This window comes from Cinclus cinclus, chromosome 25, assembly GCF_963662255.1.
Source record: "Cinclus cinclus chromosome 25, bCinCin1.1, whole genome shotgun sequence".
NCBI lineage: Eukaryota > Metazoa > Chordata > Aves > Passeriformes > Cinclidae > Cinclus > Cinclus cinclus.
The window spans coordinates 2,954,033-2,970,535 of record NC_085070.1 but is presented as its reverse complement, the minus strand read 5'-3'; the positions used below and the strand labels follow the sequence as shown (position 1 = coordinate 2,970,535).

Sequence of the window (16,503 nt, the reverse complement as noted above, 5' to 3'; positions counted from 1 at the left end):
CCTTCCCATTACCACACCGCCAGGGAGTATATGCAAGGAAGAGAAGGATTACACCACTTTGCTTCTGATCATCCCTGTCTTGAAGGGGCTTTTTTGGCCTTAGTCACCAGCAATTTTGGCAAGAGGCTTCCCAAGCGCTGAGCTGGCAGTTGTAGGGAAAAAGGTGGCTTTATTCAAGACATAGAGATCCAGGGAGATGGCTTTGAACTAAAGCTGATGCAGGAGAAGTACAAAAAGGAAATATCCTTGTGGGCACAGCAGCTGCTTCAGAGACAGCAGGGAAAAGTTGTGGAGAGGAGGCTGAGCTCAGAGAAGACTTTTTCCCAGACTGCAGGATCACAGTGTGCAAGGAGGAGACCTGAGGAGGACTGGCTCCATATTTTCCCTCTGTTTCCTTTTAGAAAGGGAAACTTTGACCCCCTCCCCTCATCTCAGGGGAACAGGGAAAGAGGATATGCTGCTCACAGCCTGCAGCCTTGCTGGTGGGATGGGAAATTACTCCTGCTGGGATCTGCAGCCCTGGCTGCTATAGGGAGTGATGGATGAAAGGGAGGGAGAGGAGGAGGAAGCTGTGTCTTAAGGCTCTGCAGCAGCAAATGGCCTCAGCGATTAGAACTGAGTGGGCAGCTGTGTATCACTCTGGATTTTCTGCCTGTTTCATCACTAGCAGTGACTCAGGAATATTCTTCATCGCCCTCAAGCGAGGATATGATCATTTTCTGCCACTTGAGATGAAGCTAATTTTACAGCAGCTTAGAGGGAGAGAGATGTCATGTGCTGATTTCTGTACTGTCTGTACTGTGGCCAGTGCTGCAGCACAACCAGGCCATAGGTGTTGACAGCTGGAATTTAAACCACCCTACACCAGGACAGAAAATCCAGGGAAAGGGGGTTTGGAGTTGCAGGTCCCAGAAAAATGAGAGGAGAAAAACAGCACAGAATCAATAATTCCCAGCAAAGAGAAACCTAACAACATCCCTTCTCCAGGTTCATAGAATCCCAAAGTGGTTTGGGATGGATGGGATCTTAAAGATCATCTTATTCTACCTCCTGCCATGGGCGGGGACACCTTCCACTATCCAGGCTGCTCCATGCCCCATCAAACCTGCCTTGGACACCTCCAGGGCTGGGGCAGCCACAGCTTCTCTGGGCAATGTGTCCCAGTCTTGTTAATCAGCAGGAGAAGCTTCCTGACTGCCTGAAGACGTAGAGTCTGCTCCTGGTAGGACAAGTGTGCTGAGCAAGACCAATGGGCAGAGGGCAGATCTCAAAGGGCTGATCTCACCACTCAAATCTAACCAGTCCCAGTGACTCCAAATTTACCAAAACCAAATCTTGATGAGTGAGTAGCTCACTTTTCATAGAATGCCAGAGTGGTTTGGGCTGGGAGCAACCTTAAACCTCATCTCAATCCAACTCCCTGCCATGGGCAGGGACACCTTCCACTAGACCAGGCTGCTCAAAGTCAAAAGCATTCACAGTGCTGGTGCCAAATCATTCCCTTGGCACATCAAATCCTGGGTCTGGCTTTGCTCCCCCTCTCATCCTACCAGTGCTTCCCACGAAGCTGGGATGAGATGGCAGCAGAACCAAGTGGCACCACTGGCACTGCAGCTGGACCTCCCGGGTGCTGGCTGGGAACCAGCACTACAGCCACATTCTGATGGGTTTTCTTGCTTGCTGCTCAGGCCATTTATTTATTTTTGAGATGCAAAAGCTGCCTTCACACCAGGCCCTGGCAGTGCCTCAGCAGGCTCCCTGCATGAAGCCACGGTGTCCCAGCCACCGCCCAGCATGTGATTCCTTGACAGCCCTGGATTTGGGAGCTAACTGGCAGTGGTGGCTGCATTTGCAGAGGAAACGGAGCAGTGCTGCCAGCTTTTAGTGACAAAGGGAGTGTTTATAACAGGCGCGGTGACAGCTGTCCGAATGCCACATTTATTTACAAAACGTTAGTTAAATTACTGACAGTTGGCGCTGCGGAGGGAAGCTGAGAGGAAGAGCTGACACGTCCCCAGCGTGCTCATTCGGCAGCCCCACGGTGCCTCTCAGCTGCCTCCCCTTCCAGTGTGGGAGGCACAGCCCTCTGCTCAGGACATCACCTGCACCTTCTCTCCTTTCCCTCCCACCAAACCTGCAATGGGATCATCCTGTAACTCCCACTGACCCCAGAGGGTCAGACCCTCAAGGTGGGTGAAGTTCCTCCAAACAATGCACAGCCACCAAGCCTACAGTCTTTTCTAGAAGGACCAAGAGGATGCTAATCAGCCCGTGATCCCTTCAGTAGTTCAGATTATTTCAGTCAGTGCCACATGAATGAATGGAGGTCACCAAGAGCACCTCTGGATGGCCAAAAATGTCTGTGCTGTTTTAGACTCACAGAGGTGCCTGAGGTGAAGGCCCCGTGTCTGCTGAGCAATGTCAACAGTCTGCAAGCTGCTGGCTTGGAACCAGCAAGGAAATTGCAGCTGCCATCCTCCAGGAGACAAGGACAACAGGAGACATTTAGGAGCCCGGCTGACATGCACCAGTGAAAGCATCTCCCGTGTCCAACCACCTCCATGATGAAGAAGTAACACCCCCAGATGGGATTTTGACTTTCTGACCACAGAATTGTTCAGGCAGGAAAAGACCTCTAAGAACATCAACCCCAACCATTCCCCCAGGCCAACACTCACCCGTGTCCCCAAGTGCCACATGCATGTGGCTTTTAAATCCCTCCAAGCATGAGGACTCCACCACAGCCCCAGGCAGCCCATTCCAGTGCCTGACAGCCCTTTTGGTACAGAAATATTCCCTAATACCCAAATTAAACCTCCCCTGGTGCAATTTGAGACCCTCTCCTGTTGTCCTATCACTCATTACTAGTGAGAAGAGACCAACCCCCAGCTCCTGCCCTGCCACAGAATGCAAGAGACAGAAGAGATCTTTAATTCCATGAGTCAAGGCCAGCAAGACACCTCTGGCTCCTCGTGTTTGTAGAGGACTAAATCACATCACTTGCACACACACCATGAGGAACCTCCAAGCTGCTCCCTCCCAACGCTGCCACGTTCTGCCCTGACCCCCACATTGTGCAAGTTTGCAGAGCAAACAGGGTCGTGACATGCCTTGGTCAGCAGGAAATTTGGCCTTGGAAAACAGAATTCAAAATAAACTCTGATTCAAAACAGAACAGCTATTCCAAATAGTAGTAAGGAATTCAGACATGAAGTTTGATGGAAAAATTGACCCAAGATGTAAAGCTGTTTAGAAGTGAGTAGGGAAAAATTGTGTCTCCAGAAATCCTTCCCTTCTGAGCCTGAATGAAATGAGAATCTCACTACTTCCAATAAAACACTTTTAAACCCCAAATATTGCTTTAGTTTCATCAGAGAACTTCCTGTAACATTTGAGACGATGCTTCACTGAACTCACAAACTCAGAAAAAAGGAAAGAAATAGTGTTTTTCCAAGCAAACCCAAACCTGCCCTCTCCCCCACAAGGGAATTCTAAGTCAAATTCTTTCCAGTCAAGGTACTCAAGAAAGAAATTGATTGTTTAATAAAAACATCTGGGTTTGAATTTAAAAAAGAAAAAGTATTTTCTTATTTAACAAATGATGAAAGCCTGAAATTTTTGAATGAAAGGAGAAGCTTGTGCTCTCCCAGCTCCTGCTGAATAGTAATGGCAGGAAAGGGACTTGGAAAATACTTCCTTGAATTTTCACCTCAGTCACCCTTCCTTTGAGCTCATCAAGACCTTTCTACTGGACTGTAAGAGAAGAAAAAGGGATGCAGGATGATTAAAAGTTATCTTCATGATTTTCAAGGTTATTTAAGGAATAAAGCCCTACACACATAATTAACTAAATTTGGAGGACTGAAGGAAAAGAACCCAAATATGCTTTCAAATATTAGTGCTGTGCCTATCTGTAGATCCAAAGTATCTTGAGATTTGGAAGTGCCTCTGAGCTTGGAGCTGCCCTGCTCTTCTTTCATACCTTTGAGAATTTGCTTTTCTCAACAGCTTCCTCTCATGCTTCCTATTAGAGATGTGTAAAAACCATGAGGCTGAAAAACACGCTGGTTTTGCTGAACTGAGGATGTGAAGCTGCAAAAATAATGATCCCACCATGACAAAAAAAAAGGGGGAAAAGAGACTCGAAAATCCCAAGTAATGAATGTTTGGATCATGGTCGGGGCTCTGCATGTGTTTGATAAAACAGACACAGGTGTCAGAGCCATTTATGGTTGCAGGCACAGAGCCGGTCAAAATCTCCCATCTCTGGGAAAAAAATCCTGTGATATTTCACCAGCTGCTCATGTTGGAAGGTGGTTTTATCCCTTATTTACTCTGTCCTCATTGACATGCAGAGCTGGACTCACTCATCTCCTGTTTGACCCTTGGTGTCCTTTCCTATTCAGCACCATCCCCAAAGGTGTCCCCACCTTCAGACCAGGCTCAGCTCTCCAGACCTTGTCTCAATTCTCTCCCTGTTTTTTTTTTTTTTTTTTTTTTTCCCAGGGGAGAATCCAGCTGCAAATTCAAGTTTGCCTGCAGATTTTCCATGCCCACCCATCTGCCTCCTCACTTTGCACATAAACTAAGGATGCTTCCCAGCGTGACTGTGGTGGTGACAGCCAACACCACTCCCCAGCAGCTGAAGAATCCTTATTTAAAACAGGATTTTTAATACCCTGATGCTAGAGATGCTGTTGGTGGTTCAGCAGACACTAAAGCAACCAGACAGCCAAGCCTGAGCCTCAGACTTGGCTCCTTCACAGCTTTGCACCTCTGAGAACTAAACCCAAGGAGAGCAGAAGGTATTTCCCACTTGCTTTGCAAAGGTGCTGCATACAACAACAAGCAAACCCTGAGGAGAAGGAATTCCACATTGCTATTCCACACACAACCCATTAGCAGTCTGCATATTGTAGCAAGACTGAAATGCTGTCTTCCAACCCGATCCCCAGTCCATTACAGTTGGGATAAAGACTCGTGGTGACATTAATGAGCACCAGATCAGCCCCTTTGCTGGCATAAATCTCTCTGTTGCATCGGTGGGATTGCATTTTCCCCATTTGCCTGTTTGTTTGGCTCTCGATTCTCATTACAATTTCTATTAGCCCAGGCTCCCACTGATGTGGTTGTAGCTTAGTTCCTTCCTGATTTTTCCCTCTGAAGGAAAATAAGGGTGTCTGAGTTCAAAGTGGCAGGTTTGGCAGGTCTGGAGGGAAGAAAACAAATCCGTCTGATCAAGAGGAGGATTTTTCTGACGACATAAATTGGAGTAATTCCAGTGAAGCCAACAGAAGAGACAAAGACTTGGGCAAGCTGAAGATGACCCACATCCCCATCCCACCTCTGTTAACATGTACGTGGAGCTGCCAGTTCAGGGCTGCAGTGCCAGCAGCAGTGTGGCCCAAAGGGCTCGGCCAGGGTGGCACTGGGACAGCACATCAGGACAGCCAAAGGCTAGAGGTGAGGCCAGGTGCCAACCCTTGGATTGGCACCCACAAGTGCTCGGGTCCAAGGCTTACACCAGCTCATGGTGCTGGTGAGGCAGCTTCAGAACAGATTTTGGGGCCGTGAGCAGCCCCACAGAGGCATTGCTTCCCCAGGTCCCAATATCCCTGATTTTATTTCAGCTCCCACATAATCATCCACCCTCCCAGCAGCTCTGCAGCACCCCAGCCACACACCAAGTACCCCAAAATGAAAATTCCCTGGCATATCCAACCAAATAAAGCTCCCAGTCCCCTCTTGAAAACCTAAGCAAGGGCAGGACATGGGTGGACACCTCTGGTACTCTCCAGTAGGACACTTTTAGTATTTTCCTTGCAGAGGGATGAATCCTGCCACAAAGAGACTGCAACGCAAGCAGATGACTCATGGAGCAGAGAAAGGAAGCATTGCAATTGCTGTGCACGAACCAAGACATTTATAGGACCTGGGAGGGCACCTAACATCACATGAGGAGCCGAGGGCAGGGCTGACAACTGAAAATCCATTTCCTAAGCCTGCCTTAGCCATTAGAAACACCACCCCAGCACCCCTCCACTGGCCACCTATGGGGCTGCTCTGGTCTCCCTTCCTCATCCCAAGTTAAAGTCTGCTTGACTTGAGCCTTTCCAGATGTGAGGTGCTTAAGCCAGGATGGAGATGACAGCCCCACAAAAGCCCACTTGTCCTCTAGCAGACCCCAGCTCCAGTGAACCAGAGGCAGCAGCTCTACCAGGAAAGCTATAAAGGGAAACCCTCCTCTGGCACAGCGATCAGGAGCTTGTCTCATCTCAGATGGAAATTACACTCAGGGAAAAGAAAAAAAAAAAAAAAAAAAAAGAATAATCCATGCATATGACAAATTTTTTTCACCACTTTAAGCTGATTCCATCTCTGAGATGGGAGAGAGGTGGCAGAGATTTGCTGACATGTCACTTTAGTAATAAACTCCTCTTTCAGAAACGTGCTATTGCCAGCAAAATGATCGGCTTGTGAGCTACAAACCCTGCACGTGGGGCTCCTGCAGCCTCTCCCATGGGGCATCCCCAGGAGTGTGGGCGCAAAACCCTGACCAGAAAGGAAGATCTGGCAACAATGGGAAGAGGAGAGAGGCAGGGGTGAAGCGGCACCATGAGGGATGAGGGAGAACATGCTCTGCTCCTTCCTCAACTTAATACAGGAGGGGTCACCACAGCCCTGAATTTATTCCCTAAATCTCAGGATGAAAAGGAGAGAGGTTTGAAAGAGAGGGGCAAAGGTGCTGGATACTGGAGAATTGTGGGAATTAACTTGGGTTAAGACATGAGTGTGCAGCTTAGCTCCATCCTCACCCCATCCCCACAGGATTGCTGGAAGCTGCTCCCAGCCCATCCCAGGTGTTCAGAATTCCTTTATTGTTCAAGAACTGAGAAAAACAAAAGTGTTACACCTTGGCCTCTGCAAGCCCTATCTATATCCCCCACTTTGAGCTTGGGAAGTAGGCAGGGAGTTGGGAAGTGGGCAGACAAGCAATCAGGAGTCTCTGAAATAAATAACTGCACCAGGATGACAACTACCAGGTACCGGACATGGAGACCATTGGAATGGGATGACTTTTCCACAGGTCTGAGCCCTGGAGGGGCAGATGAGCACTGATCTGCAAATAAGGAATGCGGTGGTTGAGCAAGGAAGGGGGGAGTTGGCAGGGCAGGGCGGGAGATGGGAATACCTGACTTGGGATGTTCTCAGCTGGTGGGACAGGGTGGACAAGCAACACTCCCTCAGTGGGGTAATTGCAGCTCACAGTGGGAGTGGGAGCCTGGAGCAAAATGGACACAGAGCTGGGCAGCCACCAGAGGAGGTTTAGCAATCAGGGCTGCCCCCTTTCATCATCACCCTCTGCCCTGGCTGGCTTTTGTAATTCACACCAGGAGCCTAACCCCGTGCTGGGCACTGCTCTGTGAGCTCCCCTGAACCCCCCGTGACTCAGCCAAGGCTTTCCCAGGCACAGCCAGCCTGGAATGGGCTCCCCTGCCCTCCTCCCCCCGCAGGATTTCTGCACTCATTGACTGCAAACCACAAAGGCAGCTGCCCAAAACCTCAGTGAGAATCACCCTCCTCAAACCCTGGCAGGAAGAGCAATGGGGGAGACACGGAGGCTCCCACAGGACCTGGGTGCTGGAACACCCCACATTTACCCACTGGAGACCATTCCTATTTTTCTATTATACAATAAAAACACAGCAAGGCAAATTCCTATGAATAAAGGGGAAAAGATGGGGCAGCAAAAAGTCACAAAAAACAGACCCATCTCTGAGAAATAGTCTTTTCTGCTTAGCAAACAAGCATTTTCTGTTTGCACCCATTGAACAAACATGCTTGATTTTGTTTTGTTTCACAGCCAAGTCATCATTTCTCCAAAATTATTTCAAGAGCACAACAGGGGCCAAATAAATTTGCAAAACAGGCTTAGGTAAAGAATGACAGAGCTCAGTGGCAAAGCTCAGAGCCCTTTTCAAAGCCTGAGTGGAAACCACGGGAAACATCAGGGTTAAAAAAAGCTTTGCCTCATGTTTAACTCAGATTTGACTTTTAGTGTTGGAATCAAAGAGGGGAACAAATGAAGGCATTGCATCACCCTGCCAAGGAAACCAGAGGAGATGGAGAGAGGAGCACAGGCAGGTTCGGGGGGACACCATGCAGGCGCCTGTGCTGCTGATGGGAACGTCAGAGCCTCGCCATGGGAAGCCCTCACTGGTGCCAATTAAAGTGAAATCATAATCAAGCCATTTGTTTTGGTGCCGAGAGAGCTGCTCCAAAGGTCTCAGCAATGCCTGGACTCGGTTCAAGCACTGCATGGAAGTTCAGGATGGGTCCTCTCCAGCATGAACTGCTCGCTACTGGTGAGGGCAGAGCTGTCTGGGTATGGTGGGAGGTGATGAAGATCAGCCTCATCCTCACAGTCTGTGCGTGGGGACACACAGAAGGACAGAAAACTCTGACCCTCACTTGCACACAATTCCTCATTGTAACCCCAAAGGCATGAACAACACACCCATCAGTAAGAACACAGTACTGTTGGGCACAACACCCTCAAACCCTTTCTTTACTCCCACAGGCTTTGCCGCATCCAGGAGTAAATCCTACCCCTCCCATCCAAGGCAGCAGCTCTAACCCAATATCTAAAGCCTGATTTAAATTTAATACAGTGATCTAAAGTGCTGGTACCCATGACATGCCTGTACCCTCCAGCAGAAACATCATGAGATAGAAGGAAATATTTGAACATCACCAACGTCTCTGGTCCTAAACTGATTCCTTGCAGTGGATTGTACGGAGCAAAGCCTTTACATCAGAGAAGTCTCCTTGCAGCTTTTAAACCAGCTTTTTTTTTTCCAGCACTGAATTCACTCTGCTTGGAGAGACAGAGCTGAAAAGAGCCTCTTGGCAGGGCACTGCTGCTCAACAGCAGCTCAGGCTCCTCAGCACCTGCCACCCCAATAAAATAACCAATTTCCAACAACCAAAGCCTCTCCCTTGGGAAGAGGTGGAGGACAGGACTTTCCAAGTGCTCCAGAAAAACAGCAACTTCTGCTCTTTTCAGCTAGTTCTTCCCTTTTGGCATCTGTGAAACACCAAGAAGGGACCTCTAGAAACATCTCTCCTTCCAAATCCTTGGCTGCAGCTCCCCGTCCTCCCACCTTGCATGGAAATGAGAGGGATTGGATTAGACCTGATTTTTTTCCCTTTCCCTCACTGCCACCCATGCAGGGCTGGGCAGGAGGTGGACAGGAGCATTGCTGGGGTCTGCCAGAGCCTTTGTAGCAGCATTGCTATTCTGCACAAGTTAACTCCTCCACAACAGATCGATGGGCATGCCGGGCTGGGAGGGGAGCAGGCAGAAAGATTCATGCTTCCTTGATTTCCTCTGGTTTTCACATCTCTGCTTCTCCTGGCTCCTGCCACGGCACAGCATGACTGGGACTGACCAGGGGATGCAGCAATGTCCCTCTGCCTGCCGGGCCAACTGCTCCCACCTCAAACCAGCAGGAAAACACCTCCAAATGCCCAGCAAAACCACACTCCTGCACCTCTCTGTCACCACAGCAGAGCACAGAGCCAGCAGTGGCAGCAAGCCCTGAATTTCCAAGAGCAATCCCCACTCCAGGGGCAGGACACCAGGAATGTCACCGGAACAGTGGGAACATCATCAACACAGGCTGCACATCCCAAAGCCCTCGTGCCCCTCTCCTGGGGAGCACCTCTATTGATGAAGCACCTATCGAGGGACATGGACATCCCTTGCCACCAGACTGGCTCCCAGCTCTACTGGGATGCACCTATGGCAGCTCTGGGATGATGACACACTGCTGTCTTCCCTCCCTCTCCAAAGCCACCTCCTAGGGGCAGGATTTGTCCCCCTTCCCATGAAGCTTCCCTGACAGAAGAATCCTTCATGCTGACTCACCCAAGCTTCCCTTTGTTCTCCTCCAATGCCAACGACCACCCAGTGCCAGGGCAGAACACCTCGATACCTGGTGTGGATCAAGATCCCTTCTCTATGCCCAAAACCTTGTGCAGGCCCTCACCAGAGCCACTTTCCATAAGTTTGCAGAGCACCCATCCCCTGTGTGTTTCACTGCCCAGACCCCCAGCAACCCAAACCCCTCCTGCTTTGATAGCAGGATCTGGAGGATTTTTGACACTTGGGAGAACACAACGATCCAGGTAAGAAAAGGATCTACTACTTTTTTAAGCCAAGCTCAAATTCCTAAGCAAGACACTCTGTCCTCCACCCTCTGCCACCCGTTTTCCAGCCTCTTTGCCCAGTCGTGCCATGAAGCAAAACAAATCCAGAGGAATGGCCACAACACAGCTCCCACCCTCCCACGGGCACTCAGGGGCTGTGAAAGGGGACAAGATTTGGCTGCAAACAACTGAATTGCAGGAAAATTCCTGCTGAAATTCCTCACAGGGCTTTTTTTTTTTTTTTCTGCCCTGGCTTGGCCCCTCTCCACCGGCTGGCGTAAAGCAGCAGCACGGAGTCACTGCACACACCCAGCTGGCCCCGCAGATGTTGGTGTCACCTATGCAATGCTCCGGAGGAGCAAAGTCGCTCCCGAGCATGCCGGAGTTGCAAGCGCCACTTCCCAGCGCTGCAATTAAAACCTGGCTTTTGATTTTTAATGTCCCTATCAAACATCCTCTGGGATGACTGCGCCCATCTGCTGTGAGGACAGGGATTAGTGCCTGGGCATAAGATGTCCCAGAAATTATGCTGAGCAAAATTACAGATTCCTTGGCAGTTCCCAAACCCCTCGGACCGCTGCTGCAGGAGACAGGACCCTGGTGCAACGCCCAGCCCCCATCTCTCCCCTCCCCAGGGAAGGAACGATGCCAGGGAGCAGCAACCCCTCACCTCTGGAGTAAGGGGATTTTTAAGGAGCACAGCATCCACCTGCCCAGAGCCAGCCCCATCCCTCACTTCCTTATTGCAGCAGGTCTGGACTTGAGAAATAGGCACAAAGCCACACCAGGGGGTCAACAACTCCCCCTTTCCCCAGGCTGGGGCCGTCTGACATGGATGAAGACACCTCAGGCACTGCACTCCAGGAGCAGAGCAGGATTTATCTGCACCGAACGCAGCCGAAGTGCCCGAGCCGCGGTACGGACAGCAGCAATTGAGCCCCTGCCTCGTACTGCTGTGAGGCAGGGTGCCAAAAGAGAATCGCATTCCCTTATTTTTCATCCCCCAGTAACTTTCCCGAGGACAACTGGGAGGGCTGAGCCCAAGCCCAGTCCCCTGGCACTCCAATCTCTCAAGCTCGTTGCCCGGTACCGACAACCGTCTTAGCGCATCCCCGCGGGGAAACTGAGTCACGTCCCCAAAGTCGCCACTCCATCAGGACCCCCCGGCCCCCCCAAGGCCCCAGCCCAGCTGCTCCTACCTGAGCGTGGCGCTCTCCCCTTGCCGCACTGTCACGTTGTCCATGGCTTTGGGGAAGGTGGCATCTCCGCTGCGCACGGGCACTCCTGCGGGCACAAGGAAGAGCAGCCTGAGACAGAGGACGACCAGGCACCTCCAGGGCAGGGCCAAGCACCCACCGACCCCCATCCTGGGCAGCGGGGACTTTTCCAACAGGCAAAAAACACACCCGACAAGGCGAAAAGGGGGAAGGGGTGGGTGGAGAGGAGGGATGGGGGGGAGCAAAACCACCGGGGCGAGCGCTGCGGAGCTCCACGGAGATCAGGAGAGCCCCCGGCAAGGCTGGCTGCGAGCGCTGAGCCTGCCGAGCGGCATCGGAGGGAGTCCCGCTGTCCTCGGGCGAGGGAGGAGGACGGGAGGGCCGAGGGGAGGAGGAGGAAGAGGAGGAGGAGAAGTGGCAAAGGTGCTGGGCGAGCCGGTTCTTCGGGCAGCAGTCCGAGGCTCACTTGGACGAGGATGCGCCGGGGGGGGGGGGGGGGGCGGCTGTACCCCAGTCCCGCACGCTTGTCCCGAGGCGGGGGCAGTCCAAAAACCAGTAAAAACCCCAAGAAACACCCCCGAGGCGAGCTAGCAAAGGTGTCCAGACGCAAGAAGGCACAGAAGGCAAAAGCCTTCGGGATGCCCTGCAGCTCCTCTCCTCCCGCCCCGCTGCCGGGGAGCTGATCCAGGCGGGATGCAGGATGCCGGGATGCAGGATGGGGATGAGAGGACGGCGGGATGCAGAATGCGGGGATGTCGGGGCTGCCGGAGCCCCTGGCTGGCCTCAGCAGCGGGCGGGGGGGACGCGGGGGGGAGGCGGCAGCACCCCGGCCCCGGCCGGCAGCATCCCCGGGGTTGTCATGGCAGCGGCTCCAGCGCTGCCCGGCGCCTCGGCTCCCGCACGGCCCGAGCCCCGCACACGGGCGGCAGCGGGGCGGGATGCGCAGGAGGACACGCACATTAACCCCCGCCGCGCCGCGCTCTTCGGGGGAACGGCAAGACCCCCGTGCTTTGTCCTCTCTCCCCCTGCGCTTACCTGCGTCCCGCAGCCAGCACCGCACAACTCCCCTCTTTGCCCTGCTCTACCTCTGCACCTTCCCCATCCCAGGCAGCAAAGTCACTGTGCAGGAAGGGAAACTGAGGCACGGGTAGTATCCCCCCCTTCCTCCCCAGCCAGGTGATGATGAGGAGAGGCAGGAGCGTGTCCTCCTGGTCCCCTGCACCTCACAGACACAGCGTGAGCTTAAGTGGCAAATTCCTCCCCAGCCGCAAGAACGGTTCCCGCATACTTTTTATCAGCTCATAATTTAACAAATACCACATTTGTTTATGCCGAGTAATTCCTCCTTCCCTCCGCTAGTGGCTAAACACATTAATATTTCCAGGCATAGTTCCATGCTGGTAAAAAGGTGCTGGGGAGCATCCTCAGAGCAGAGTCCTGGAGGCAGCAGTCACATCACAGCTTTTGGGGTGCTGTACCCCTCAAACCCCTCAGCTGCCGCAGCCCAGCCTTAGGGAAAACCAGGTCTCCCCACTTGATTTTTGATCTCCAAAAATCCTCCTTCCATTCCCCCACTGTGTGCTCGGCAGGTTTTGCACGGCACCAACGTGGGGTGGTTTTTGTTGTTGTTGTTTTTGAGTTCGCTGCTGGCAACCTGAGCTGGATTCAAACTGGTGACCTAGATGTGAAAGGATCCATAGCCCGTTACTAATCCCTGGAGTCTCCGAATCCCCTGTAAACTACTGCTTAATTCACTAACTGTGCTATTTAATCTCTAAAACATTATGAGCTGTGCCGGGCAGAGGAAACACTCCATCAAATAAAGCTTTATTATTATTGTGCATGCTGACTGGTCATACGAGAAGGGGATTGCTCTGCGAGTCTCTCTACTTTTTCCTTGTCTGAAGGTTCTCTGCTTCTTGAATTTAGCGCTGGTGGGACGTGCTGCCTCGAGCCCTGTGCTTTCCCAGAGGAAACGGCAGCTTTCCCCAGCTCTCGGCAGAAGGACTTTAATCCCTGCAGTGAAGTCGTCTGTCAGAACTGGTAGGGGAGGGGGGAACACTGCATTCAGTGGATCCTCTGGGGGCACAAATTACATGGGAGGGGTCTCTGAAACCTCACTACATAAGGAGAGACCGTCAGAGACAAGGGGAAAAGACTCTGTCCAGGGTTGTGTCATTGCACCGGGGCGTACAAGACAGCAAAGAATAAAACACCAATCCTGCTGATTGTTGTGGCATCCAGCACCCCTGGCTGGATAGGAATCCCGCTGGGATACCTGCGGGACCATCACACAAAAGCTTGCTCTTTGTGGGGCCGCTCCTTTGAATGGGCAGAGACCAACTCCTGTGTCAGCAAAACCAGAGGGATTCCAATAACCACAGCCAGTTAACCTTCTAGCACGGAATTCAGCCTCGGATCGCCAGGAGCATCTTAAATTATGAGCAAAAAAACCACCTCCCTGCACTGAAAGCATGCCAGGCTGGGGCAGATGTGACCTGCAGAGCTGTTTCAGCCCTTGCCAGGGCTGAGTTTGGCCCACTGCTAGGAGATCATCAGCAGCATTGTTTGAAAATCCCAAGGAATTTACATCCAATATGCTCCTGCATACTAAAGCCCGGCAGAATCCCTTGTCTCCCTCCCTCTCTTGCATACATACAATGTACATATAAATCAGCCTGTCACAGCTCGTCTCTTTTCTGACAGCTGTAATTGCTTCGGACTATAAAAATATCTATAGACAATAAACACAACGCGGGAAAACAGCAAAGAGAAAACCAAATCAAGGTTCCTTTAAATAATTCAGTTGCTCCAGCAGCAGTGGAGCCAGCAACTGAGTCCAGCTGTGAAGGTTCAGCAGCGAGAGAAAGAGAGCTTTGTAGCCTCCTCCGGGGATGAGAGAGTCTTTTTTCCTTCATTGGGTTTTGACCACAGCAGCAGCAGAGTTTGCTGCACACGGGCTGAGCCCATCTGAGCACCAAACAGCCTCTCACTTTCAGCTTCTTCCCTTTCTTCCTACTTAGGTGAAAGTCTTGTTGTTTTGTTTTGTTTTTTTTTCCTCTCACTGCGAGCAACAGGCAGGAGGCAAACAGAACGAGCCAAGCACAGCACACTCGAGGTGTATCTCGATCTCCGTATCCATCTCACTGCTCTCCTTTCCAGCAAGGCTAAAGGCCCCCCTCTCCTGGCAGAGACCACAAACAGGGCAGCAGAAGCAGCAAGGGCTGGACCGGGTGGGAAGTGATGTAGCGGCAAGGATGGATCCAGGGGAAGGATTTTCCCCGTGGAAGATGGCAGTGGGAGGGGGGGATGCTGAAAGCCTGGATGGAGAAGGGGTTGGAAGGACCCAGACCCCGTGGGTTTGCTTCCCAAAGGAACATCTCTATCGAGAGCTGGGGAGGAGGAGGTTCAGAAGTAGAGCAGGGAGCAAATCAGTCCAAAAACTGTCCCACAGGGAAGAATGATGGAATTTTGATTGCTCTGCAAGGGACCCCGACTTCTACTGCAAGGACCCTCCCAGCAAACACTGCCCGGTCTCGGGCTTTTCACGCAATACCAAGCCTTAAGCAGCTAATCTGCAGATCTGAGTGCTCCCAAAGGCCGATCATCAGATGCAAATTTGCAGTTCGAGTTCCTCTATCAAAGGAAATAACAACACTGCTGCATCTTTTCCTGCTTCCTCCCAAGTATCCAGCACGACCCTATTTTACGGTAGCTGCTTGCAGGTCCAAGTTAAAGATCCTCCATCCTACAGACCTGCCTGCAAACCTACATCCATACAATCCTACACCTCCCCACACCAATGGATTTAATTCCTGGAGAACAAAAATCTACTTCAAATAAGTAGGTCATAACAAGGCAATTCATACAGCCGGATTTTCCTTTTAATTCCTTTTTTCCCTTTTCAGGGAGTTGATAGATGGCAATCTATAGCCCCAAAGTGGAAATTTATTTTTAATCTGAAATGGCCAAATATGATCAGAAACATAATTTACGCTCGAGACATTCTCGTTCCTTCCAAATGAAAACACGGTTTTATAACGCCAGCCGTGCTATCGCATACCACATTATTCTCCAATAAGCTCCGAGTTGCACAAGAAGTGCTTAATTTCCTTGGCATTAGTCAGGTGAATGACACACGAGTCCGGAGGAGCTTTTCCTGAATAACTGCTGAGCCTTCCGTGTCTACAGCCATTCACCGAAGCCACAAAGGACGCGGGCTCCAGCTCCGCTCACTGCCTCATTTATGTCCTCGTTAGCGGTGGCCCCAATTAAAGAACAATGATTGGGAGCCTTACTTGGCCACAGCCGTTTTGAGCCCTTCTCGCCCCAAAGGTATTCCCGCTCCGAGCTGGAGAAATCGCCTGTTCAGGGCTGTTTCTAGGGCAGATTTTGGAATGCAAGCAGCATCCTCATGGGCGCTCAGCCCTCAATCCCTCTCAGGCAGGGACTCCCAGCACCCTCTTCACAGGGTTTAAAAGCAACGCAGGAGACCCCATTAATCCCTGCTAGAGATGCTGTTAATATTTAACTGCAGTTTAGATAAACTTAGAGTAACCATCCTATTAAATTTAAATAAAATGTGCTTTTGGGAGCCTTCCCCTAAAGCCACGCTGCCCTGCTCTGCCTGCACTTTGCACCAAGTGCCTCGCAGTAAAAAAAGGAACATTTTGTTTGCCCTTTAAAACACGGCTGGGCTCGGGTTTGTCGCTTGCTCTCATCGTGCTCAGGGACTTCGGAATTTTCAAGCATGAATTAACTCTTTCCAAGGCACCCCTGCCTGAGCTGCAACGTCTCAACCAAGGGGCTAGAGGAGCGGGTGCCCTGGAAAAGGCTGCAAATCTGTCCCAAACTGGTGCTGCAAACCCAGCACAGGACTGATCTCCCTGCACCATCTCACCAGGTAACCCCGAGCATACCCCTGGAGGAAAACAAAAGCCAAAATGCCCCACACAGCACTGCCGGCCCTAATACACAGGAGAATACTCAATAGCTCGTCACTGGCAGTGTTCTAAGCCAGGATGGATGGGGCTTGGAGTAAGCTGGGCTGGTGGAAGGTGTCCCTGCCCATGGC

At 51.4% G+C, this 16,503-nt stretch overlaps 1 protein-coding gene across 4 annotated transcripts in view; it reads right to left on the bottom strand.

The window, feature by feature from the left end:
- Positions 1 to 16,503, bottom strand: part of NTM (neurotrimin) — a 350,196-nt gene that overhangs the window by 125,715 nt on the left and 207,978 nt on the right. For 3 of the 4 annotated variants that reach the window (XM_062508541.1, XM_062508539.1, XM_062508542.1), the window contains exon 1: positions 11,412 to 11,578. In XM_062508541.1, the coding sequence (XP_062364525.1) occupies positions 11,412 to 11,578 (167 nt within the window). Of the gene's footprint in view, positions 1 to 11,411; positions 11,579 to 16,503 lie in introns of those variants that run through there. The other variant, XM_062508540.1, reaches the window with a different exon arrangement.